The 24,515-nt window shown below is 40.3% G+C and overlaps 1 protein-coding gene across 1 annotated transcript in view; it reads left to right on the forward strand.

Annotated features, from left to right (window-relative positions):
• Positions 1–24,515, forward strand: part of clstn2a (calsyntenin 2a) — an 89,027-nt gene that overhangs the window by 51,655 nt on the left and 12,857 nt on the right. Inside the window, exons 6-11 of the mRNA XM_053438000.1 lie at positions 1,907–2,018; positions 2,300–2,396; positions 7,823–7,972; positions 11,250–11,435; positions 12,518–12,775; positions 13,628–13,749. Coding sequence (XP_053293975.1) covers positions 1,907–2,018; positions 2,300–2,396; positions 7,823–7,972; positions 11,250–11,435; positions 12,518–12,775; positions 13,628–13,749 — 925 coding nt within the window. The remainder of the gene's footprint in view (positions 1–1,906; positions 2,019–2,299; positions 2,397–7,822; positions 7,973–11,249; positions 11,436–12,517; positions 12,776–13,627; positions 13,750–24,515) is intronic.

Raw genomic sequence — 24,515 nt, forward strand, 5'->3', positions numbered from 1 at the left:
AAAGCAAACAGGGCGAGCTTGCAGTATAATATAATTTTTCTTCTTTTGAAGCTGTACTGTTCAATTCATGCTGAGACAACGTTACATAAATGATTTCTAAATCTAATATTATGGAGGCTGTAGGTTGTTCTTAAGCAGATAATCTTTGTTTTCAAGTCGTTTGTTCTGTTTTTGACTTTGGACGCTGTTTCTCCTTCACCACGAGGCTTCACTATGTGAAATTGCTTCTCAGAAGCTTTACACTTTTTGGAATTCATCAACACACAGGCAGCAACCCTGTGTGTGTCTTTGTACTTCCTGACAAACTGTGATTGTCAGACCCTGTGTTCAAACTGTCACATAGTGCAAAGTATTATTTATCTCAGCGTGAGTCACTTGTGTAGCTGCCATTGTGACGCAGATTTACAAGAGGCGGACAAAATATGACATGGAAACAGACATTAACTTCAAAGTAAGTCGCCAAGGAAGCTGCACAATTGAGTCTTATTGAGGAGTTCCAAAAGAAAACAGGGAAAGACTTCATAAGCAAAGAGTGGAAGTCATCTTAAGTTGAGCCTAACCAGCAGAGTAGTATATGCATGTAACCCTTGAAAACACAGCCTTAATTAGCGGTGCTAAAATTAGGCTTAATTGCATCACATTACAACTAATTTAACGGTAGTTGTTGTCATGAATATGCACATAGCTTTAGTTGAATTCCTTTGAATGTTTACCTTTGCATCAACAGTCTCTCCCCTGACTAAATTAGTTTAGAAGCAAAAAAACAACATGCTCCTGTGCTTCCTTCACATGTGACAAAAACATTATTATTCTATTTTGTCTTTGCTTATTTCATTTTCTCTCTTTTCCTTTTTTGTAATTTTCTCATCCCTGAGCACCGAAGCAGTGACAGCTGAGACCTGCAGTTGTGTTCTCATGTTCTGTCCCACTAATGGCCCAATATAATATTTTGTGTGTGTGTGTTTGTGTGTCTGTGTCTGTGCGTGCGTGCACTATTTGAATGAGATTGACAAAGGCAGATCTGCATTGACAGCAGCCAATCAAACCCTGTGGTCAGAGACGAGGAGCTGCAAAAATAAGCTTCTGCAGCTTCGGCACTAAACAGAGAAAGAGAGGGACATTTATCAGCTCAGGGATCTGTGATTCCTCCAGTGGAAGATGAATGCGACTCTGTGTGGGTGTGGGTGTGTGTGTGCGCGTGTGTCATTATCACTGTGTGACATTCTAAATAGGCCTCATTAAGCTAATGTCATTAATTAACCCGATGTGCTTCCTCAGATACACTGCGAGTTGTTGTCAGAGAAGGTCACCGGTGAAGAAAACTTCATGACACATGAAGAGTTATTGGTTAAATTATGTACTTTAGTGCACAAATGTTATCAGAGTACCTTGTTAATATCTTCAGCACTTCCTCCCAGCAGAGTAGATTGTGTGTTTTTGTGTGTGTTTGCATCAGAATAGGAGAAACGGAGTGAAAAGTAAAAAATTTGAGCCTTGGAAAGCAATCTACGTTTTCAAGATCTTCTCTGTGGTTAGTGTCTGTAAATGGATTAGTCTGGTAAATAATATCTTCTGAACAAAAATGGAAACACATTTATCAAAGAAATACCAATACACATGACCTTTCTGTGCGGAATTGTTTTCCTTTCACTCTCCCTTTCACTGACTGATGAATTTGAATTAAACAGCTAAATGCGTCTTTACTTAATGTTAATCAATCTCTGACTGAAAGATATTTTTCTTTTCTCCTCTCTCCATTCCTCCATCCCTTTATTCTTTCCCGGTGTCCTTACTTTTCCTTTTTTCCATAATTGATCTGCTCTTCACTCTCTTGGCATCCTTCTGTCCATTCCTTCATGTGCTCTCTCCCTCCCTTATGTTTCTTCCATTCCTTTCCTCCTTTCAGGGCGGTGGTTCACATCCAGGTAGATGATGTCAACGAGTTCTGTCCTGTGTTTCGAGAGCCACTGTACAAGGCGTCAGTAACCGAAGGCAAGATATACGACAGCATTCTGCAGGTATATTAATGTTTTATTGCACAGTGAATACATATACATACATACATATTTATACTCATTATCTACCTGAAGTCTTCTACTTTGTTGTGTTCGAGCTCATTTTGATAAAAAAAAATATCAATAGAGATTACACTGATTACCTTTGTCATTTACAAATGTTGTCATTATTACAAGTGTTAATTCTTAAATAAATAAAATATGTTATTCCATGCACAGGTTGCTAGTGTTATTGCTAGCAGAGCAGTTGTTGATGGCCCTGGTGTAAACTGACATTGTTACAGGTGGAAGCATGGGACCAGGACTGTTCACCACAATACAGCCAAATCTGCAACTATGAAATTGTCACTGCACGGACGCCATTTGCCATAGACCGCAATGGTAAGTGAGTTTGTGTTGGAAAAAAATAATTAGAATCTCGGTCTGTCTGTCTTTTTTTTTATTTTTTTTTTTTTTTATAACTGCTCCAACATCCGACTAGTTGGATCTGTATTTGTGGAGAAATTTGACACAAGGAGATGCCTTCGTCTATTTAAGGTGGTTGGTGTTACCGGCGTTACACAGTGTTCAGGCACACACTGATTACATAACTTACCCAGAGGCCCCACAGTCAATTCATTTTTTATAGCTATAAAAACCCATTTGGTTCATTTTGACCTGTCAGCGGTATAGTGCCCACGTTCAGAGAATTAACAACAAATTGTAAAATACTAGTTATAATGCTTAGACGGACGCTTCAATTATAACCTGAAAGTGTCTGCTCTGTGCAGCAGCTGAGCAGAGTTCATTTAATTTGATTTCACTGAATGGCCATTAGAAATGTAACACCTATACACAAACATCTTTACATAATAAAAATGATACATTGTATTTATAGTTGCCTTTCACAGCCCTCAAGGTGACCTTACAAGGCAGAGATCAAAACAAAACAAAAAATTGACAATGTATCAAAAAAATCATAAAATTAACAGTGAATTAATGATTATGTAGGTTGGCCAAAGGGAATACAATCAAACCAAATAGGCCAGTTTAACAGGATGGGTTTCGAGACAGGGTTTGAAAATGGAGAGTTCTGGACTAGTTGAAGTTTATGAAGGAATTTGTGAGAGATACCAAAAGAAAGGAGTTACAGTAATTGATGCGGAATGTAACCAAGCTGTGAACTAGAATGGCGGCGCTGTGAGGGAAGGCCAGAGGCGATTCATGTGACGTAGATGACAGTATGTGGACTGAGTAACGTTATTAATGTGAGCTTTGAAAAATAGTGTGCTATCAAGGATGACACCCTGACTCCTAACCTGAGGGAAAGGAGAAACTAAGGAATTATTAATAGTTAAGGAAAAAGAGTCTCAGTTATTTGGTGGATTTGGTGTCAATAAGGTGAACCTGTGTTTTTTTACTGTTTAGTTTGAGAAAGTTGGAGGAGAACCAGGATTTGATTTCCTGTAGGCAATCACATATCGAGGTAGATAAGGTGGACAGGTAGAGCTGGCTGTCATCCACATAGCAATGGAAATTGATGTTAGATTTATGGAAGATGTAGTCAAGAGGAAGTAAAATAGATGATAACAGAAGGGGCCCCGGGACAGAACCCTGTAGAACACCAGTAGTGACTGGAAATGTTTTGGATTTGAAAGATTTGAGTTGGATGAACTGAGTGCCGCCAGAAAGATATGATTTAAAGCAGTCCAAGGGTGTGTTTGTGATGCCAATGGAGGCAAGTCTGTCAAGGAGAATATTATGAGAAATGGTGTCAAAGGTCACACTCAGATTAAGGAGGATGAAATGGTACACAGTCCAGCTGCCATAAGGTCATTAGTGATTTTTACCAAGGCCTTTTCGTTACTATGGAGGGGGCGGAAACCTGACTGGAAATGTTGAAACAGCTTATTTTCAACTTAACAGATTGCTCTTAAAACAAAGTTAAGCCATAAGCACAAAAAATCTTTCTAGCAAAAATAATTTAACCTGAACTAGAGCCCTCGATTTACACCTTTTATATCATTTTTATAAATTTAGTATATGAAGCTTCCATTAAAACATCATTCTTGAGACATGTGGTATTGCGGAATACACTAATAGAAGTCGTGTTCTTTCCTCTCTTGAACACAAACAGCATTGTTAATGTCTGGATGAAAGAAGAAAAAGCCAGACCCCGGGCTGAATTTGCATATGTTCCTTCTATGATCTCAGCTAGCTGAGCTGCGTATGAACATGAACTGGTCTCCACTAAAGATAGACATGAGAGAGCCGACAACCTTATCTGGAGATGAGTCGTGGAGCAGACGCCGAACTCGAAACCACTGTAGGAAGCTCTGCAGCAAATCTTGTGTTTGTTTGTGCTGGAACAATGGAGGAAAATCTATCACTGGCTGTAAATAGGGAATGTGCAAATGATCTATTTATGGATGTAGACCAAACAACAGAGTCATGCATCTGTGTATTCACTATAGAAACATGTATGAAGAGGAAAAACCGAGCAGACAACTGTGACCGATCCCTCTTCGTATAGCAGTGATGCTGTCATCTGGGAAGTAGCTTTTAATCAGCACGTAGCTCAAAAGTTTCTTGACAAACATCCACCTTCATCCATGACAGTTTTCTCATGTTCATTTGTGGCTCTACACCGGCCCTGTAGTTGACTGGCAGAGTGTATTTTATTTCTGATTGAGCGCTATTCTGAGCAAATCTACCTATATGAAATTTCAACTTTGGGCTTTGTGCCGACGTCTCCCTGAGCCTCCGCAGCTACACTGCGCTGATCTGAGTGCGGCGTAATCCAAACTGAATGGAGACTGGAGGGCTTTGTGTGTTGAACTCCAACCAATAGATCAGACAGAAGCACCCACACTGCTTTCTTCACTGTATCTCTGTCTCTCCTCGTCTCTCAGGGTCTTATTTATTATTTTGTCTCATTGCTTTTTGAGTTTAACCTCCTGGTCTGATCTCTCTCAGTGTATTTTACAGAGGTCTGGCTCATTTCATCTCCGGGGCACAATAATATTGCTTGGGAGACGCGGCAGAACACAGCATGCAGTATTGTTTTGGCCTACTTTATAGAACAATGGTCAGTTTGTGCACTGAACGAAGAGCAAGATAAAACATAGACGTATGCAGTGAAGTGAGCTAATATTGAGCGAAATGTGCATCATAAAATAGACAGTAAATTAAGAAAAACTTAATTTAACAACCTGTTGTTGAGTGAGGAAAATAAAGTTGCCCTGGATCAGCTTTGCAGGGTTCAGAAATCAAACGTTGTCGGCAAATTGAGCTGAATGTTTCATCTCTAATGCTATAATATAATAACACGTACTATAATAATTAACTTGATAAAAAGAAAACACACTGATGATCACTTTTCCATTTATTATATACTCATTTTCTCTGCTTTTCTGCAAGCAGAGCTGACGGCAACCAGTTGTAAACAATACATGAAACAATACGTACACAATCCCAGCTTACTGCCTCTAATTCCTTTTATTTACCACAACAAAGATAATGTGTGCAGTGGTTTCCCTGGGCTGATCATATTTTTGGAACGTTATTTAATGAATACCTTGTCAGGACTATAGGGACAACTGGTGACCCAGATAGACTTCAATACTTCTCTCTTTTACGCTGAGTAATGTGAGGACATGTGGTTTTTATCATTTTTCAAAGCTCATTCCAGGGCCTCATGTCTAACTGTGTTCTCAGACAATATTGTGACAAGTAAACCGAACTCTATGTGTAAAACTGGGTGTCTCTGTAATCACATATATTTAAGATGCCTTCAGACATGCACTGATTTCCAAACAACCTCTGGACATTCTTCGGAGGGGCTGTATGTGAAAAGGCAAATGTCTGAGTTCCTGCAGCCTGCGCCCCAGGTGAAATGTCTACAGAACGTCCAACATGAGAACACAGCAGGAGATCCTCTGCAGGATTCGTTGTGTGCTTGTAGGCGGGTTGATGGCGCTTCCAACACATGACTCAATTTAAAACAATAATTATTCATTGTTTCAAAAGCTCTCTTGACAGCTCTTTGTCAAGAGAGTTTTGGTGATTAGGGTCTATGCCAGTGTCAACGTGCTGTAAACATAAACACGTGATCTCTGCAGCAGTGTTGCGTCCTGCCTCTGCCTGCTGCAACCCCCCACACACACACCTCAACGCTCTGGAGATTCATGTGTTGTTGTGATCTGTTGGAGAAAATTCCCCTAGTCCCAAAGAGAATCAATATATTGAAATGTCCTGTCAATTCAAAAAATATCTTCTGAAACTCCAGCTGTTGATATCCAGTACCAATTCTCTATTGCTGTTGTTCTCAGCAGCTGCAGAGCAAATTGTCATTGTATGAGGATTTTGTAAGAACTGTCTGACTCTGATCTTCTCACCTTTCTCCCTCTGACATTTCCAGCTCAGCTCTGTTTTCCAGTACTGTTGTGGTCCACACTGATTCCCTCAGTGCTGTCTCCTCTCCTCTGGTCTCCCCCTCCTCCTCTCTCTACTTCCCTTTCTCCTCCTCTGGTCTCTCGTGGAAATCAGAGTGACAGCCTTTCACACAGACAAGCCTCCAGACATTAACAGCAAAAATAGCTTCAGTTGTCCTCATAGACTCGGAGACGGACTGTGATGGGAGGGACTGACAAATTAAGAATATGCCAGTGTATTATAGAATGCATATTCTTTCGTTTTAGAGATGTATGATATTCATCATTGCTTTGATGGACTATGATGTAAATGTAGAGTATCGGCTGCAAACAGCAACTCAGTGCTGCATTGTTAACATTTTGCTCAGTCAGTAAAGAAGACTGGAGAATATGTGTAATCCCTTGTGAGGCATAACTCAAAAACATGTGGATCTATATAGTTTTCTCAACTGATTTAATACATTTGTTCAAATCATACTACAGTTTTACAAAACCAGTTACTTATCATAATGCTGTAGATCCTGAAGTTAGAAATGACAGAGGCCGCAACATAGCCGAGAGATATTGACAAAACAAAGAACACACATATTGATTTCAACTTTGTCAACCCCGAGAGGCTGACAGTGGCAGAAATATGCATGAAAACTTCAATCACACACATAAATACTGTCTGTTGATCCATTAATCTCGTAGGCCCGTAGGTACACAGCGTAATTTCAACATCTCTGATTAATTTGTAAATACATAGTTTGGGATTTATCCTCTGGGGTCAGCTGTGGTTGTACACGAGAAATATTGTGACGCAAGCTCATTTAAACAAAGTAAATGTTTTCCCCTTTACAGTTATTGTGTTGTACATTATTGAAAATCATTACAAAAGGCTTCAGTACAAGATGAGCAATTTTAACAGTTGAAACCTTTGTTCTTGAAGAGAAAATACCCGGATTTTAAAAGTGCAACAGTATTGGTTTTGGACATAAATTGACAATAAAATGTATTTTCATTTCACAGGGCCTTCAAACATCTACTAAAGTTTGCCAGCAGATGTTTGGATTGTTTGATTACAGTACCCTCAGTATGTGAACTTGTCTAGTGTTTGTCCTTTCAGGGCTTCTGCATCTCCTCAATGTTTCTCTCTCTCATTCTTACAATGTTACCATGGCGGAATCGACTGTTTACATTGACGCGTTGATATTAAAATAAAGCACAAGCTTCCAGGACCTTGAGTTTTTAATAAAAGTCTTCAGTGAGAGTCATTTGTAAACGTGTCACAGTTTTGAATGTAAAATCATTTCCTGTTATTGCTCAGTGTTTCTCACCTTATTATTACTAAATCAACATAACTGGTCCATTTTTCTAGATAATCATGATCATATTTCTACTTTGTTCTTTTAGGTAACATCAGAAACACAGAGCGTCTGAGCTACGACAAGCAGCAGAGCTACAAGATCATGGTGACGGCTTTCGACTGTGGTCAAAAGAGAGCAAAGGAGGACGTGGCTGTGCATATTGATGTCAAGCCTGTCTGCAAACCTGGATGGCAAGGTCAGAGATAAAGGAATAGGCGGGGAAATATTTGCTTAATGTTTTAATCTACCTCCGGGTACTTGACGAAAATGTACTTATTTTTAAGTGCGTTGACATAATTTTTAAATGTACTAAAATGTAAAGTAACACAATCCAAATTGAAGCATCCAATTCAGAGTAGTTTTTAAATGCATCCTTTCCCTCGAGGGAATTCCATTTCAGTTTGGAATGAATGTCTCTTGAGGAAATCAGAAGACCTGACAGAACCCTCCAGAGGGAACGTTGACTGGAGTGTGTATATGTTTTTTTTTTCTTTTCCCTCTTCCTCCTGTAACACGCCAGCAGCTTGGCATTCGAGCCAGTCTCGTCTCCCCTGCTGCTCCACCTGTCAGCACTGACAGGCCCTCAAGAGTCAGGAATGAAAGCAGAAGACAGAGAAAGATAAGAGAGGAGAGGGGAAAGAGAAGGGAGGGAGAAGAGAGATAAAGAAAGAGGCTGAATGAACAAGGGAGGACAGAGAGAAACAAAGATATAGAGAAGACTAATGTTTATTCTTGCAGTCTGAAATTAACTGACCAAAACAAATCAGTCAGTAAAACCCTGAACAATTGCACGACATCGTAGTGACACTTTAGAATTCATGACCAGATCCCCCCTAACAGTTTCATTCATTCCCATCATATTCTTGTAAAGCTCCAAGATGAATCAATCCAACGATGACACAAAACAACTCTTGGTTATTCATGAATCAAATGTTGAGTGAACATCATTTTCTGAAGTGTTATTGGACATTTGAAGCCATTAGGTACAAGGAGGAGAGAGGTGGTGTAAGCAGAGTAAAAGGCTCTTCTAAAAGAAGCAGAAAATATAAATCTGAATGCCATTTAATTTTTTTTTGTTGTTTATCTGGCCTCTTAGGTTTGGCCTAAGTGGGACACCTTCACTCCCCTGTATTTGCTGCCTGAGTTATTAATATGCTGATTCCTTGATTCTCAAGTATTGCAGGTTTCAGGTCTCCTCTATATCAGTTTAATTCCCGAATAGAATACACAACACTTTTTCTGCATATATATTATATCAATCTACCACATTAATGTGAAACTGGTAATACGCCTTCCTAAATGAGAAGTGCTTTGCTTTTTGTACTCATAAACAGCACAACAATTCACTAATATTATAATGTATTCATCCTTACTACAGAGAGCACTCTCCTTTACTCCCTTATGTTGAAATGCTGCTCTGTTCACAAAGCTTCTTAGGAAAGTAGCCTGTTAATTATAAATAAAATATACATTCGAGTAATTCTTGTCTTCTCAGAGGAAACATAATATGCAAACATTCAGGGAAGCAGCCTCTTCGTAGCCTGAGAGGTGAAACGAGGGGCAATCCCTCCCCGATGTCAGCAAATCTTAATTGATGTAAGTGCAGGGATACATGAAGCTCTCCACAACAGTGGGACACACTGCATACAAAGAATGGACGACATGACAGCCCCCTCAAAGTGAAACCAAATCATCTTGATTGCCTTGTCATCCTTGTCCATGATGTAAACCGATGGTTTGATTAGGTAATGGCTCAGAATCCTGCTTCGCGTCTGCAATTTTGTGCCATGATGAAGATGATAATTTAGGAGCAGAAAACCATCGCGTGACTCCGCCTCAGCAAGAGATGATGTTACAGACAATTAATCCGAAGAGACCGTGTATTGAAAATGTCACGAATGCCAGTTGTTTAGGCTTTAGGGACACTTATTGAAGGAAATGTCAGTGCACGTCGCAGAGGGGTGGAGGTGCTGACAGAAATAGTAAAATGGTTTGGAGAAAACTAGTCTGAAATGGCAGGCTGCTTTATGTAAATGTCATCTTCATGTAGATATCCGAATTATAGCACGCAGAGGGAAAGAATTTGAGATTGGAGGGGACATGTGCCATTTTGATCTAAAAAAACATTGGATAGAAAACAGCTGACACCAAAATAAGAAAAGTTCAAGCTTTTGCTTTTGGAGATAATAATAATAATCATTTTCCAGATGGCTTCACAGCAATGCCAGCTCACTACACTGAATTTGAACCAGAAAGAAACATGTGCTATCATGGCCTAGTAACATCCTCATCAATGTTGCATGATTTTTGGAGTTTGACTCATAAAAGGGAGACACACTGCATAATCCACTTGTAAAACCATCAACCCATCGTAGCTTGAACCCATGAATAAAACATTGCACTGATGCACACAAATATCAAGTCCTTTGTACACATAACCTTATTTATCATGTGTGTAAAGGTCAGTGCTGCTTTTTTGAAGAAGGCCCCCTGGCATAAATGGAGGCTAAATATGTCTCGCTCCACCTGTCTCCGCGCTCCTCCTCGCCCTCTTAATCACTCCATTTCTCTCTTTGAATGTTTGTCACTGGAGACTTGATATTATATTCTGTGGGCTTGGCATGAGCTGCCAGGTGTCCACCTGCACACAGTCCCAGTCAGTCCCACATACACACACACTTTCCCACAATCATGCTCAGAAATCCCCTTCACATCCAGATTCAGGGATTCTCGCACACACTGAGGATAAATATAACACCTTGGTAATGAAAATGTAACACCAGGCGGCCGGACTGACAGATACAAGGAGGGGAGCACCCCTTTCTACCAAGTCTGTCATGTTACTGGGCCATTTCGGTCGACTTTTGACTTGTCACAGGGCAAGATATCAGAAAATTCCAGGCCAAACCTGTGTGGTCGCCTGTCATCGTTTGGAGACCCACATCCTTATTATGAGCCAACTTGGTGTAGAACATGAAGTTTTATTCTTTAAAAAAAAAAAGTAGGATAAAAGAAAGCAATGTTAGCAGGAAGAGAAGACCTACACTTAACACATTTCACATCAAGTGGCTGGTTTGAATCACAGTTGTGTTCAGGGTCTTTCTGTATGGAGTTTGCATATTCTCTTTGTGTCTGCATGGGTTTCCTGCAGTTACTCCAGCTTCCTCCCACATTGGCACGTCCCCCGCGATCCTCAATGGATAAGCAGTATCGATAATGTTAAAATTGAGGAGTGGTAGTGAATGAGGAAAAGACATTCAAAAAAAAAATCTTGGCCGGCGACAGCCAGTGTTTGAAGGCATTACGTTTTCAGGTTTTTCCGTACGTAGCTCCTATGTTTTAGTTATACAATGAAATCGAAAAAACGTGTTACAGATGTTATATTGGTGTATAGTACTCCATGAAGTACTAGTCAGCATAAACTTAAGAAAAAGGTCAGTTTCAGTGAACTGTTCATCTTTTGATCCTTCAAGGTTGGAACAAGCGGGTGGACTATGAACCGGGGACTGGAAGCAAGCAGCTGTTCCCCAAGATGCGCTTGGAAACCTGCGGTGGTCCCCTGTCCGGCGTGAGGGCGATGGTGGAGCTGCAGACCAATCACATCGGGAAGGGCTGTGACCGAGAAACCTACGCTGAAAAGTCTCTCCAAAAGCTCTGCGGTAAAAAGACAGAAATCAAAACATAGAAGAAAAACGGGCCAATTGGCTCAAGTGTGGAACTTGAAATATGTGAGAAAATAAAAGGCCTTGTTGAAATAGTGAGGTGCTGTGAGGGAGCAAAGAGAAGAAATTATAATGAGAAATGAGGAAAATTTTAATTTAAGGAAGAAATGACCTCTTCACGTCCTCACTTCTGTGGTATATTAATTTGCCAATTTTCAGTCTTCCATTTTAATCGTGGAGACTTTTGAATATTTTTTTTAATTAAATTACAAAGTCATATTAAACTGTGACGCTTTGTTACATACCCTCGTACATAGCCATCCACTGTAATGCATGCAGTAAAAATCTGACTTAAACTCCATATTCCTCCTGAGAGGCTATAATTAGATTGTTTTTGCAGAAACGTGAGGTCAGATCATTTGGACCAATGAACAATCTTCATTCATTTTGACAGAAATGGCTAAATATATGAAGGATTTTCATTTGCATGTACTTTATCTCAGTGACAGGAGCCACTTCTTAACCTTTCGAAGTTCTGGGCCATTGTGGTTGTTTAAATGTTTTTGCCATTGTTTAGTCATATTGGACCATGAAAACTCACAAGAAACTAAAATCCGATTTGGGAAATTTTCTTTGCAATATAAAAACCATAAACATGCTCAACGTAGCATTTTGAAAGTTAAAAAATATAAATATAGGTTGTCTAGCATATCTTTGATTTTCCTGCCTTTCAACACCAAAAAACTCTCACAGAGGCAACAGACATGTCAGTTAATTAGTTTGTCTTGTAACTCAGTCAGTTTCACACAAGCAGAGTTGCAAGGTTATATTACTTTTCTTTTCTTTTTACCACAAATGTTTCATTAATATCAAAATACAGCATACATATTAACCACTATCAAAAACATATCGTTATTTATAGGAGATATGTTTCATACACACACACACACACACACACACACACACACACACACTCAGCTTTAGGGCATGAAGTGACACATGAGGAAGCAGCTTCTCTCCAGGTTTATTCTCTGTGGAGTCCTCCTGACAGTGTCCTCTCCTCTGACTGGCACATCCAGGTGCAGCATCTGGCAGCACCGACCTCCTTCCTGCCCCCAGCCCTTCCACAAACTGGACAGCCTCTCTGCTGACTGACAGTGGGCGAGACAGTGACCTCATCTACAGATTTGACGGACGCCAGGCTGCCAATGTTCCAGATCACGTGGTGCCCCAAAACCTAACAGACCAGTTCACCATAGCAACGTGGATGAAACACGGGCCCAGTCCAGGACTCAGAGCGGAGAAGGAAACCTTACTGTGTAACTCTGACAAGACAGGTTAGATACTATTTTTAATTATCTTGCAAAATTACACCCTCAGATACAAATGTAAGATGATGGCGATTTATAATCGGAACAAGAAATTCAACTTTTTACATTTTCTCACATTTTAACAGCAATATGCTGCTACTATAGGATCGTTGCTAAAGATTGTTGTTTTTTTAGGGCTCTTTCATTGAAACTGTACTTACATTTCCTACTGTCTGTCCTCAGCAAACAGGATGTGCCATAAACATTGTTAACCATCACCTCCTTATAAAATAACACAATAATTAAGACTTAGACTGAAGTTCACAAAAGCAAATGCTCTTTGAAAGTCTCAACTTTTACCCGTTCAGTGTCTGAACTGAGCTGCCTGAGCTGTGTAATTAAGCGAGACATCTGCAAATTGCATGCTGTCACAGTGCTCTCACTGACGGCTTGTTGGCTCAGGATTTGTGTATTCTGATCTTGTATTGCTAAACTGCAGAGTCGTGCATTGTGCAACATGCTTTCTGTGATTCCCTCCTCCACATATCAACACCAATAATAAGTCCACCGACACTCGCATGAAACAACACGCAGGCAACCAGAGGCTCATCCCACCTCAAAAGTATTTGAGTGTATTACAGCAGAGCAAATGAGACTCACCTTTTGAGTTCTGAGTTGATATTTTAAAACTATTTTTTCAACACTCATTGAATCGAAGACTCTGTTGTTGAGATATTAATGATTTCCATTAGTTAAAAAAACAGTTAAGTCTTCCTGCAGCTAAATGTCGGAAGAGGCATCAGTTTATAATTTTGTTGAAAAATTGTGTTGAATAGTGAGTTTGCATGACCATGTATGTCTCTGATGTTACTGTTTCAGAGATGAACCGCCACCATTACTCTCTGTATGTACACAACTGCCGCCTGGTGCTCCTGCTCAGGAGAGACTTCACTCAGGTCGACACCTTCAGACCTGCCGAGTTCCACTGGAAACTGGAACAAGTGAGGTTTATGTGTGTGTGTGTGTGTGTTTGTGTGTGTGCGTCTGTGCGCGCATGCCCGTGCATGTGTGTGTGTCCGCATGCTTGTGACCTGATCTGTGTCGTATTTGAGTGTGGGCATAAATTCAAGGCTGATTTTCTGCTGTAGGTGAAGGGCTATCATTACTTGTATAGTGAAGGGAGAGACTCTCCATTCTAATTACCGGAGGCCTTCCATCACTTTCCTCTGCTCACTGTAGGAGATAACAGGGTCGACGCAAAGTGGAAAGTCTTCTTAGTTCCGGGTTATAGCTCACCAAGCAGCAGACCTCGATTATCTGTCATGCTTTTGGGAAGTTGTTGAACTAATTTGCTCTGAAGCTCACTGTTTCAGTCTTGCAGGAAGCCTTTGAAAAGACAGAGATGCACTGTATGAAGTTGCTCGGTTTCAAAAGACATGCTCCACAGTCCTTTGAAGCCTTTATCTAAATATAAAAATAAAGAATTGAAGTTTCACATATAGTGTCAGTCCTTTAGAGATATAACGGAACGGGGTCAGACTAGCGACAGTGGAACTGGCAAGATTAAAAGTCTTGTCGAAGGAGACCGCAGCCAGGTGAATGCTTGGTTCCGGCAGAGGGGCGCCTGCAGTTCACCAAGCAGTCTCTGAGCAGAGAATAATCTACTGTGAAAAAAAAAGAAAGAAAAGGGAATCCCTGGAGCCCGGATGATTTCGATGATAAGTCAATGAACTCTCTTGTACGGGAGGAATCTCCCCTTTCGACAGTTTCTCTGCAGCCCGATAATACTGCATAGAAGATGTAAATCTAATCTAATTGTTTACCCTCGGGATGCAGCTTATATCCACCTCACACTGCAGTTATTAGAAAATGCTTCATAATTACCACACGCTCTCCAGAGTTTATGCTCATAAGCAGATTAGAGATTTGTATTTCTGTGCGTGTGCTCATGCATTTGAGAGCCTGTGTTTGCAAGTGCGTCGACTCTGACAACTACTTTTATTCTTGATTCTTGTCTGATGTTTGAATACAAGACTTGGGGGGGGAAATTACAATGTGTGTTCTTGCCACTATCCTTCCTGGTGTGTACCTTTCACACACAGAGTCAGGGTTATTGTGATTCACAGGTACAACAAAATGTATTTTCTCATGTGTACCTTCTAACCTGCTAGCTGTTTGTTCTAAGTCAAAGATAGATTGAAAAGTGTTCTTCTCATTCTGGTGCCCTTTTCTCCTGAAGCCCTCGGAGGTTTCTTAGCAAACAACCTCCAGACTCTGCTGGGTTTCAGTGTCATTCTCTCATTGTCTTTTTATCTCTCCCTCACTAATTCTCTCCCACACACATTTACAGTGTATGGATAGTGGGGATCCCATTTGCTCCTTTAGTTGGATCTTGTGCAGGACTGTTGAGTTGCTCACTAGCACAAATCACCTGTGCAGAGACTGATCAAATATAATTGGAAACTGGTCTGAATTACTGTATGATAACAAGAGAAATAACATCATATGAGTGTAAATGAGCAGAATAAGAGGGAAAAGCTACGCTGCACTTATATGCAGGTTGAAAAGCTGAAAAGCTGAAACTGCTGTGACGGTTTTGTGTATGGAGTTTAATAGATGAGATGCAGCTGGACTGTATTATTGTCTGCAGGCTACACTGCTAAAGGACAATCTGGTGTCTCTACCTATTTTACAGGGGATATAGCCTCTGTGTTATTTAGACTCTCAAAATGGTGGATCTAAAAGAAACCATTGTTCTCTAAAAGTAAAAGAACTGACATCAAAACCTGGTGTGTGCCCTAAGGCAGCACACAGTGTTTGTGTCAAAGAGAAGTGAGCACTGTGTCTTTGAAAACAGCTGCAGACTTCTATAAACTGGGAGGTGCAGAGAACTGTGTTATTGCATTTTTTTAATTATTATTTTATCTTCAATAAATACAACCATCAATTTGGTATTTTCTCCTTAGTCGTTATTTATAGATACATTGAAATTTCTTGTAAAACTATCACCATCTTTTATTAACAAAAGGACAAAATAATTGAATGGATAGTTAGGTGTTTGAAATAAATGACTGTCATCAGGTGTAGTGTCAAACAATGCAATTTTAGCTTCTATAAAATGTGATTTTAGTTATAGAAGCCACTGAAATGGGGAGAAAATGGAGTACGTTTCACATACATGTAACGCTAAGACACTCAAATTGGTGACCATTTCCTGTCCTGCTTACAGAGCAGCACTGATTTCAGTCAGTCAAGATGTCTGCTGTCAAAAAAAGTGGATTAAGTTCTAGTCAGATTTGTGCATCTTGGCCTGAAGTTGAAAGTTGACCCCATTTTTCACTTTGTTTAATCTCATTTCTTCATAAAAGAAAAGTGAATGAAAAAAAAATGCAATTTCAAGAATAGATCCAGAGATTATGAATTCATATAAATCGGATTAAAAAAGATATTGTAAGCACAGAAATGTCACATTATGGAGATGCACAGTATAGCTGCTCTTAAAGAGCCGGATCAACACAGAAAGAGCATTGTTGTTGTTGTGCCTGTAACCTGACAGGGGCGGTGGTCACAGAGTGTGTGTGTGTGTGTCCCCCCCCCCCCCCGCCACGCCTCTGATGGCAGAATGCCGCCATGCAAAGTCTCACAGAGACGATAACCATGAAAACCTGAAAGACCACTTTTTCACAGTAACTACTTTCGTGTTATATAACCTGTGATTGCTTTTGCTAAACAATATATTATATATCATCAAAACGACATAATGACACTTTGTTGTGCTGTAAACACTGCACCAGACTGATGTCAGGAAAGGAGCTGCCGCATGTGAAAGTAATGAGGACAAGCTCAGTAGAGTGTTATAGACGGTTGAGAAAAGGGGTTTGGTGGGTAGAAGGGGGAAGGTGAAGAGGTGAGTATGGGGTGTCACAGCCGCTTCTTACCGTGCTTGTTCCTCAAGCACTTAGAAAGGATACTCTGTGGCCTCCGTGGCAACTCCATTTAGCTCTATTGATTTAGCAATTCTCACCCCGAGAGGGTAGGGGCAGAGGGGAATGAAACGAGGGTAGCAAAGGGAAAGCGATGGAAAGAGAGGCTTCTTTTTTCCTTGTCGATCGAACACTCAGGAATGTCACATCTGACAGGAACCTTAGTGTATAAATGTGAACACAACCACGCAATAACACACGCACACACACACAGCACAGCTTTTTCCTCCCTAGCTCTTTATCAGCCTTGGTAATGGACTAAAAGATGGATACATTTTTCACACTCCCTGAGTTGAGAAAGACTATCAGTGGAATCCAGCTATCCAAAAGATATTCACTCAAAGTCACACAATCCTCTACAAATCTAGATCCATGCTTTTAAAGCCCTGTGAGCCTAAGGTGGTATAGATGTGTCCAATATTTTCATAAAGCAGAGGGAATAGGAGGATGAAAAAACATGCAAGCTTACAAACCAAAAAGCAGTCTCTACATTTCATGTTTCATTGGCTTTCAGTGTTTGCCCTGCTTATTCTAAAACAAGGAACAAGATGGTGCATATCCCTTATACGTTTGAAGGTCTTCAGCACTAGCTTGATGATAAATTGCCAACCACCAGCGGATGTTAGGGACATATCATCAGTTTTGTGTGTACCTTTTAATCACAAGGCACCCTCTTCTAAGGCAGGCCCACCACAGGCTGAACAAACCTGGGGCCCAGTCTGGGTCTTTCCTCGTGATCCATTGCCATCAGCTGCAGCGCTCTGCGGTCCGTAATGGTTCTTTTATGGTCTGGAGGGCTTGTCCATGGATTTCCAGCTCTTTGAGCAACCCGATGGTGGATGTTGCAATAAAGCCCCTGCAGCGAAACTCCACTGGGCGGACTATTGCTCTCCCGTCGTGTTGTTCTGCCTCAGATGGCATCTCCGCATCCTGTCATACGCTTCATCAACAGCATCCTCCCAGGGTGCTGTCAGTTCTATGGATTAGCACATCAGTTGGGGTAGCAGGCCAAACTGTAGCCACCAGAGCTTTAGTTTGCCAGGGCGTATGGACGGATTGATGCTCTCAAGGTGCTGCTTACATCCTGTTTCAGTTGCTGGACCTGCTCACAATCTTTAGTAAGATAAAGAGCATGTGTGCATGTGATCTAAACCCTTAGAAATGTGTTGATACTTTCTCACACCAGCCTCCTTAAAGATAGGGATGGGAAAAATCGGTGTTAGGAGAAGGGTGGGAGGTGAGACAAATACACATCTTTTCCTCAGCTGAGAACTTAGATTTGATGAAAAAAGATTGAGAGCCAGTGATTTATTTGTGTTGGAAGGTGTTTCACATCAGTCCTAGATAACTGCACAAATTGACGGGGCATGTTTGGTGAATCACGTGTGTGGAATCCCATGTTCATTTTCCAATTTCACCAATAACACAGCTGGTAACAGCCGCCGCAGACCCACGCTGTTTATCATTTGTGTCGAAGTTCAATTATAAGGACTCAATGTTAAGGCTGAATTATAGTCCTGCGACTGCAACCGCGGAAGGCCACGCAGCTGCATCGACGGACTCGTTTTGGTTTATACTTCTCTAACGTGCTGCGCGTGTTGCAACGCAATTCACCGCCAGAACCATAGGCGGAGTAACGTTTTTTTTCAAAGACAAAACACACAAAGAAGCGACGTCTTCTTCTTCGTCGACTGTTTATTTACATCGCCACTCCGGCTCCTCATAGCCTATTTCTGGCGGACAAATCGGCTAGTCAGTGTCGGGTTATACAAGTGGTCATACTTTCGGATCTCTTCTGCAAAGTGCTCTTCTATTTGGTCCATATTCGTTCTTCTAAATCTTCCGTGATTTCCGCGTATTGTGGGGCATGAAACCGGAAACTAGACTCCGGACGGGATGTAGTAAGCAGACCAATCACAAGCCTTGCGGGCTGCGTGAGGCTCACGTCGCTTTGTCGTGTAGTTAGAAAAATTGGCGGACGCACGCAAGCCCGCAGAGGGCACGAAAGGGGCGTGTTGCGTGTCTTGCGTGCATGCGTGCGTGCGTGCAACCCGACTATAGTTCGGCCTTTAGGAGAGCACAAAATTCACCCTTGCTGCTTATCATTACAGCATCTACAATTAACTTATCTGCCTGCTATTACCATGCTTGTTGTGCCACTGCTTGCTCTCTGTCCTGTGTTGATTAGAAGCCTCCCTTTGTTTCTCAGGAGATTAATTGTGTGAGTGTGTGAGTGTGATATTGCCTCTGCTTTTTGGTTGTTGATACCAGGAGTAATTGAAGTGCCTACTATTCAAAGAGTGATTTAGTTCCAGTTCAAACACAAGAGACTAACTGATAAATGCTTCACTTCAATTTAAACTTATTTGCATTTCATTCATCAGCGCTCAATGCAGTCAGCGGCATTGCATTGTGCATATCAGAGTGTGTGTTGAAAGGTAAAAGCGAGGATTGTCTTCAGCGCGAGAGGTTTGTGTTTGTTACATGAGAAAAAAACAATTTAAAAAGATCTCGTAATAGTCAGAAAGGAACTTTAAAAAAGTCTTCTTGAAGTAATGTGTTTTTTTTGTGGTTTGAAAGACTCACATAAATCCCTTGTTTCTTTCTGTTGGCACAGTGTTCTACTGCTGTTTGTGTTTATTCACTTTTCAGTCTCAATATAATTTGCTGTGAATAATAATAATTTGCAAGTCATCCTGTTGAACGACAGGACCAGAATGTAACATGCCGTCTTATAAAAAGAATACTAGTAAACTGTTGATTTAGTTATTGATTTATTTCTGAGCGCAAAACTGAAAAAAAGACAAAGAGCAGCAGAGAAGATGCTGAGCGTCGCCTTCAGCACAAACATTTTCACTGTGTGTGTTCGTTCCTATTCTAGCTTCTATTTTTCCAATGACCTCATTTGAGAGCTCAGCTGTAGTTTCTCTGCTTTAGGCACCTCCTGTGTTACCTCCACGTAGAGCTCACTAATGTAAATGTCTTTGCTGTGTGTGTATGTGTCTGCATGTGTGTGTACGCTGAGGGTGTTAGTGCTACTCTCTGCCTGTCTTAGAGCCCTCAGCAGACAGGCAGGGTGAACATAGGTATTCAGTCAGCATGCCAGTATTGACAGCTTGGTTCGTTCCAGCTCTCTTATTTATATATATTTATCTTTCAATCTTTCTCTCTCTTTGATTGTCTAATCTCCTCCCTATCTAATTCCTGCCTTTACTTTGAGGAGAACATTTTCTTTTATGTTGACTCTAAGGTCTGTCGATTATTTACAAATATTATATTCATTACCGACAGATGCATAGACACAAAGATTTCTAGATTCCTTCAGCAAAACAGTTTCAAAGCTGGCATTTGACTACTGATAATGGACGTGTTTTGCATTGATCTTATTTAAAGGCATAAAGTATCTTCTTTTAAACTAGTACAAAACTCAACATTGTTTCATTTACTTTTGAGTATTTAATTGTCAGCAGGGTGCATCGCTCAAGCAGTTAAACTGGTTTTGTATGACAATATGTATTTTATAGTAGAGCAACTGCTGACATGTAAGCAAAGCTCCTTCTCTTAGTGTTTTCTTATCCTCTTTTATTTCGGTAACTTTCACTATGGCCTTGTGATTCCCTACCACCACACTTAACAAATAAAAGTCCGGCATCAATAATGCAGTGGCACAACAGTGACTGAAAAGAGAAGAGCCGCCAGAAATGTGATTGGTAACAAAGGAGATGAGAAGAGAAAGCAGAGACGGATGGATTTTGGGATGCTGTGGAGAGGTGGAGGTGGGATTCGCTGAAGACTGACGCGAACACGAGGTGCCCAAAGACGGCGCTTCACATTTTCTGAATCCTAACTGGTCAAATGCTGAAGGTTCGAATCCATCTAATGAAATCTCCTTGCATCCTGAACCTCTAAAGCATCAACATAAACATGACCCTGTTAAAGGGCTTTTCTGCAGCCAGCAGAAACTTCTGTTTATGTCAGCAGATTTAAAATGCCTGTGTGGTGTATGCACCCTTCTGTGAATATGGGGTCATGTTTGAATTGGTTTTCTCCAAAGCAGTTTTCACTGCCTGATTCATGTTGTTTTATTACAATAAAAGAACTGGGGCTCCATACTCCTAGTTAGTATTTGGTCTTATACTGAAGAGACATTTGCAAGGATGATCTTTAAGGTGACAACTTTAATTTAGCTTTCAGACTTTATAGTAATGTCTAAGTCCAGTTGAATTTTGAAATCTCCCTTCTTTCATTCCCATTTAAAAATGTAATAGCCTCCCGTAAATATCCCTTTACAGTTTTTCAGAAGATAGATGGGCATATTTCTTCTGCTCTCAGCAATCAAACTCTGCTTTTGCATGGTGATATTTTGAATAAATACAGAAATAAGGAAGTTAAAACTCAAATAAAATCAGGGAAGTAAAGTAATTCCCAAGTGTTCAGTGTTCACACTCAATATTTGGACTGTTAAGAGTAAACTATCTACTTGTTGTGCACAACATGTTCCCATTATTGTCGGTGTGAACCATAGACTGTTTATACAGAGGGACAACATTACCGATCCTCAAAAGTGAAGCCAAAGTGTATTGATCGCCAACTGATGGCTGCCTGCAGTACAGGACGTAAATCCTGCCTCCTCCATGTCAGTGAGGAGCCCTCACAGACTTTGGCTCCAATTCTCTTGATGGTAGCCTTTGTATCCACGATATTTTGGCTTCATTTCTGGATATTAGGAGGATGTGAAGGTATCATACAGTCCACGATAAGACACAATTACGGTGAAATAACAAGTGTAAGGACGAGGGAACACAAACTGAGACTCAGTGTTGGTCTCTCTCTCTCTAACAGTAGAGTCATGTCCCCCTTAGGATGACTTATAAATACTTTGGTTATCTCTTTTAGCTAGCGCCACCAACAGGTCAACATTTTTATTTATGACAAAATACCTGCCAGTTTATCTCTAGTTTGTGTTCAGTGCCAAAGTTAGCATGCTAGCACAACAAAACAAGATGATTAACATGGTAAACATTGTGAATGCCATTGTCATTGTGAGCAGTTTAACCTGCAACTGTTATCATTTGGCTTTTTAAACTCTTATCTTAGAAACTCTCGTCTTATAATTTTTTTTTACCTTTAGCAGTGAAATTGTTCCCTAAAATGTAGCAGCCAAATATCAAGCTTAATCAAGACAGATGTAACAAATGTCAAAGTCCCGCTATTTCAAAAAGATCATGTCTCTTGTAATTATGTTTTTCAGTGTCTGTTTAAGCTCAGAGGACACCGAAAGATACAGTTAAAAGAGATTTTCTGATAGATGTGAATGTGCAAACTCTTTTGATCTAGTCCCAAGAAGACCCTAACTCTGGGGGTGGAAACTGATATTGTGTTTTGACAGGGAGAAGTCAGGAATATTAGAATTATGAAACTATAATCAATAAATATGCACTGTTTAATATTTCCCATTGGTGTGGATGTATGTAAGCTAAGATGAGGACAGTGAGGATGGAAGAGCAGCAGAGACCTTGGCAGCTAAATTAGAAAGATGAATAGAAATGTCTCGATGCCATACGAATGTTCTAATTTGTCATTAATTGTTCGATAAATTGTGTTTTATTTAATTAAAAGTTGAAAGTCGTGTGCAGCTGTTGAACTATTATCTGGCCATGCTTTTATATACTCTACGCAATGAATGGGAATGTTAAGTGCAGTGTAAGAGGAGACAGTCAACCACACAAACAGTGTAAATAATTGTAGAGACGCGTAACTTTTACTCCACAGGCAGTCAGCCAGCAGCTAAACGAAAGTGGCAATTCATTCTCCCTGTCTGGCCGAGTGCACATACAAATCCTGACAAAGCTGATGGGGGGGGGGAACACTGTCATTATTAATAACACTCGCAATGCATCCTGGGATATAGTTTGTTTTGTTTTATTGTCAGGCAATCGTAAAGTTCAGGTCTGCTCTTGGCCATATAAGAAAGAAAGTCTATACACTAACTATAAAGATCAGACACTGTGTGGGAGGGGGTGTCTGGGATACCCAGAGGGAATTTCTGTCTTCTCACACTCGTACAGTGAGAGTTTACGTTTTAAATCACACATTCCTGGAGATTCCTGGTTGTAGGTGTCAACCCTATTAGTTAATTTCACAGCATGAATAACGTGTGTGTGTGTGTGTGTGTGTGTGTGTGTGTGTGAGGCTACTGAAGCTTAGAAAAGAAAGTATGTCGAATCTTTTTCTTCCTGTTTTCCAGTTTTTCTCAAATTAGCAGATCCTCATCTATGCAAAGAGTTTGCTGTTAATTCGTCCTAATCCTTCCCACCAGACTGATTACAGAAAAAACTGATGCCATGGTTATAAAAGAGAAAGAATTAGAGGAAGATTTATAAGTCTTTTGAGACTTCACCAGGCTGCTTAACACTTCAAAACTGCATTTATCTTCCTGGAAATATCCCTTTTAAAAAAAAAGTAACACATGCAGAGTTTAGGCATTTTCAACATGAGGACATTTTAACGTCTTTGTATGATTCACATTAGGACTGTTCCTAATGTAATAACTGCCACCTCTGCAGTCTTGTATGTCATTCATCCTTCTATTGTGTGTCCAGGGCTTCTTTTGAACTCAGACCACTCTAAAAATGTAGAATTATCAAATCATTTGAACACAGAACCCAATATGAGATAGAAAAGAAAAGGAAACCATTAATGCAGCAGATGTGCATCACTCAGCACTCGGTTGCCATTTATCACTTCCTGCAGTGTAATCAGTGGATTTTGTGCTCTGATAACTTTTATCTTCCATAACATTATCTAACCTCTTTCTTGCTCCTGTTGCTTATTCAAGCTATCTCCCTCTGCCTGTATTGTAAATTTTACATTGTTGGTTTATCTTTCCTGTTGGTGTTGGGGCTGTAGTCTCTGAGGTTCAGACCGATATGTGACCATGAATGCCTGCATGAGAATTTTTTTCCATCTCTTCGTTCCGTACATAATGTGAACGCAGCATAACGCATATGGACAAAAACAGTTTCACTCACATTTACATCTGCAGGCAGTTTAAATTTGCCAGTTCTGCTCTGAACCAACATTTTCACAGCAGTTAACGGTTTGAGAAGAAAAGCTTTGTCGAGCTGCAACAGTAAGTCAATTAATCGATTAGTTGCACAACAGAAGATAATTTGTCAGCTAATTTGTTAATTGCTTAATAATTTCAGTCATGTTTCAGGTAAGAATGTAAAATATTTCACTGGCTCCAGCTTCTTGAATATGCTTATGTCATTATATGATAATTAACTGAATATCTGAGGTCTGGACCTGTCAATATGTCGTCTTGGGCTGCGGGATATTATTTTTTGACATTTTAAAGATAAAGCAACAAATTATAATCAGCCAAGTTATTAAAATTTTAAGAAAAATTGCGTTGAAGCCCTAAAGCCATTTAGGTGAGTAGCATGACATTATCGCTGTCGCTCTGGTAGGGCAGTGGGTGTTTGTGTTCGTGTCAGGTTTTGGTAAAGGTTTGGAAAAAGTGTTATGTTAAGGATAAGGCTCAGTTATATATAGTAAGTGAGTAAATTCCGAGGAAATTATTGTCACGCTATGTTGTCTAAAGTCTGGAGGTGTGTGTGTGTATCTGTAGATGTTCTCAATATAATCAGAGTGTTTTGTGATGGTTGATAAAACCTATGTGACTCACAGGTCATCTGCAGCCGTGCTAGTGAATCATTGCGTGGCTTTAATGAACAGCTCATTAGATGGAAACCTCGTTACTCATCTGTCGAAAGGAAGCA

Source organism: Pleuronectes platessa, chromosome 13, assembly GCF_947347685.1.
Source record: "Pleuronectes platessa chromosome 13, fPlePla1.1, whole genome shotgun sequence".
Classification (NCBI taxonomy): Eukaryota; Metazoa; Chordata; class Actinopteri; order Pleuronectiformes; family Pleuronectidae; genus Pleuronectes; species Pleuronectes platessa.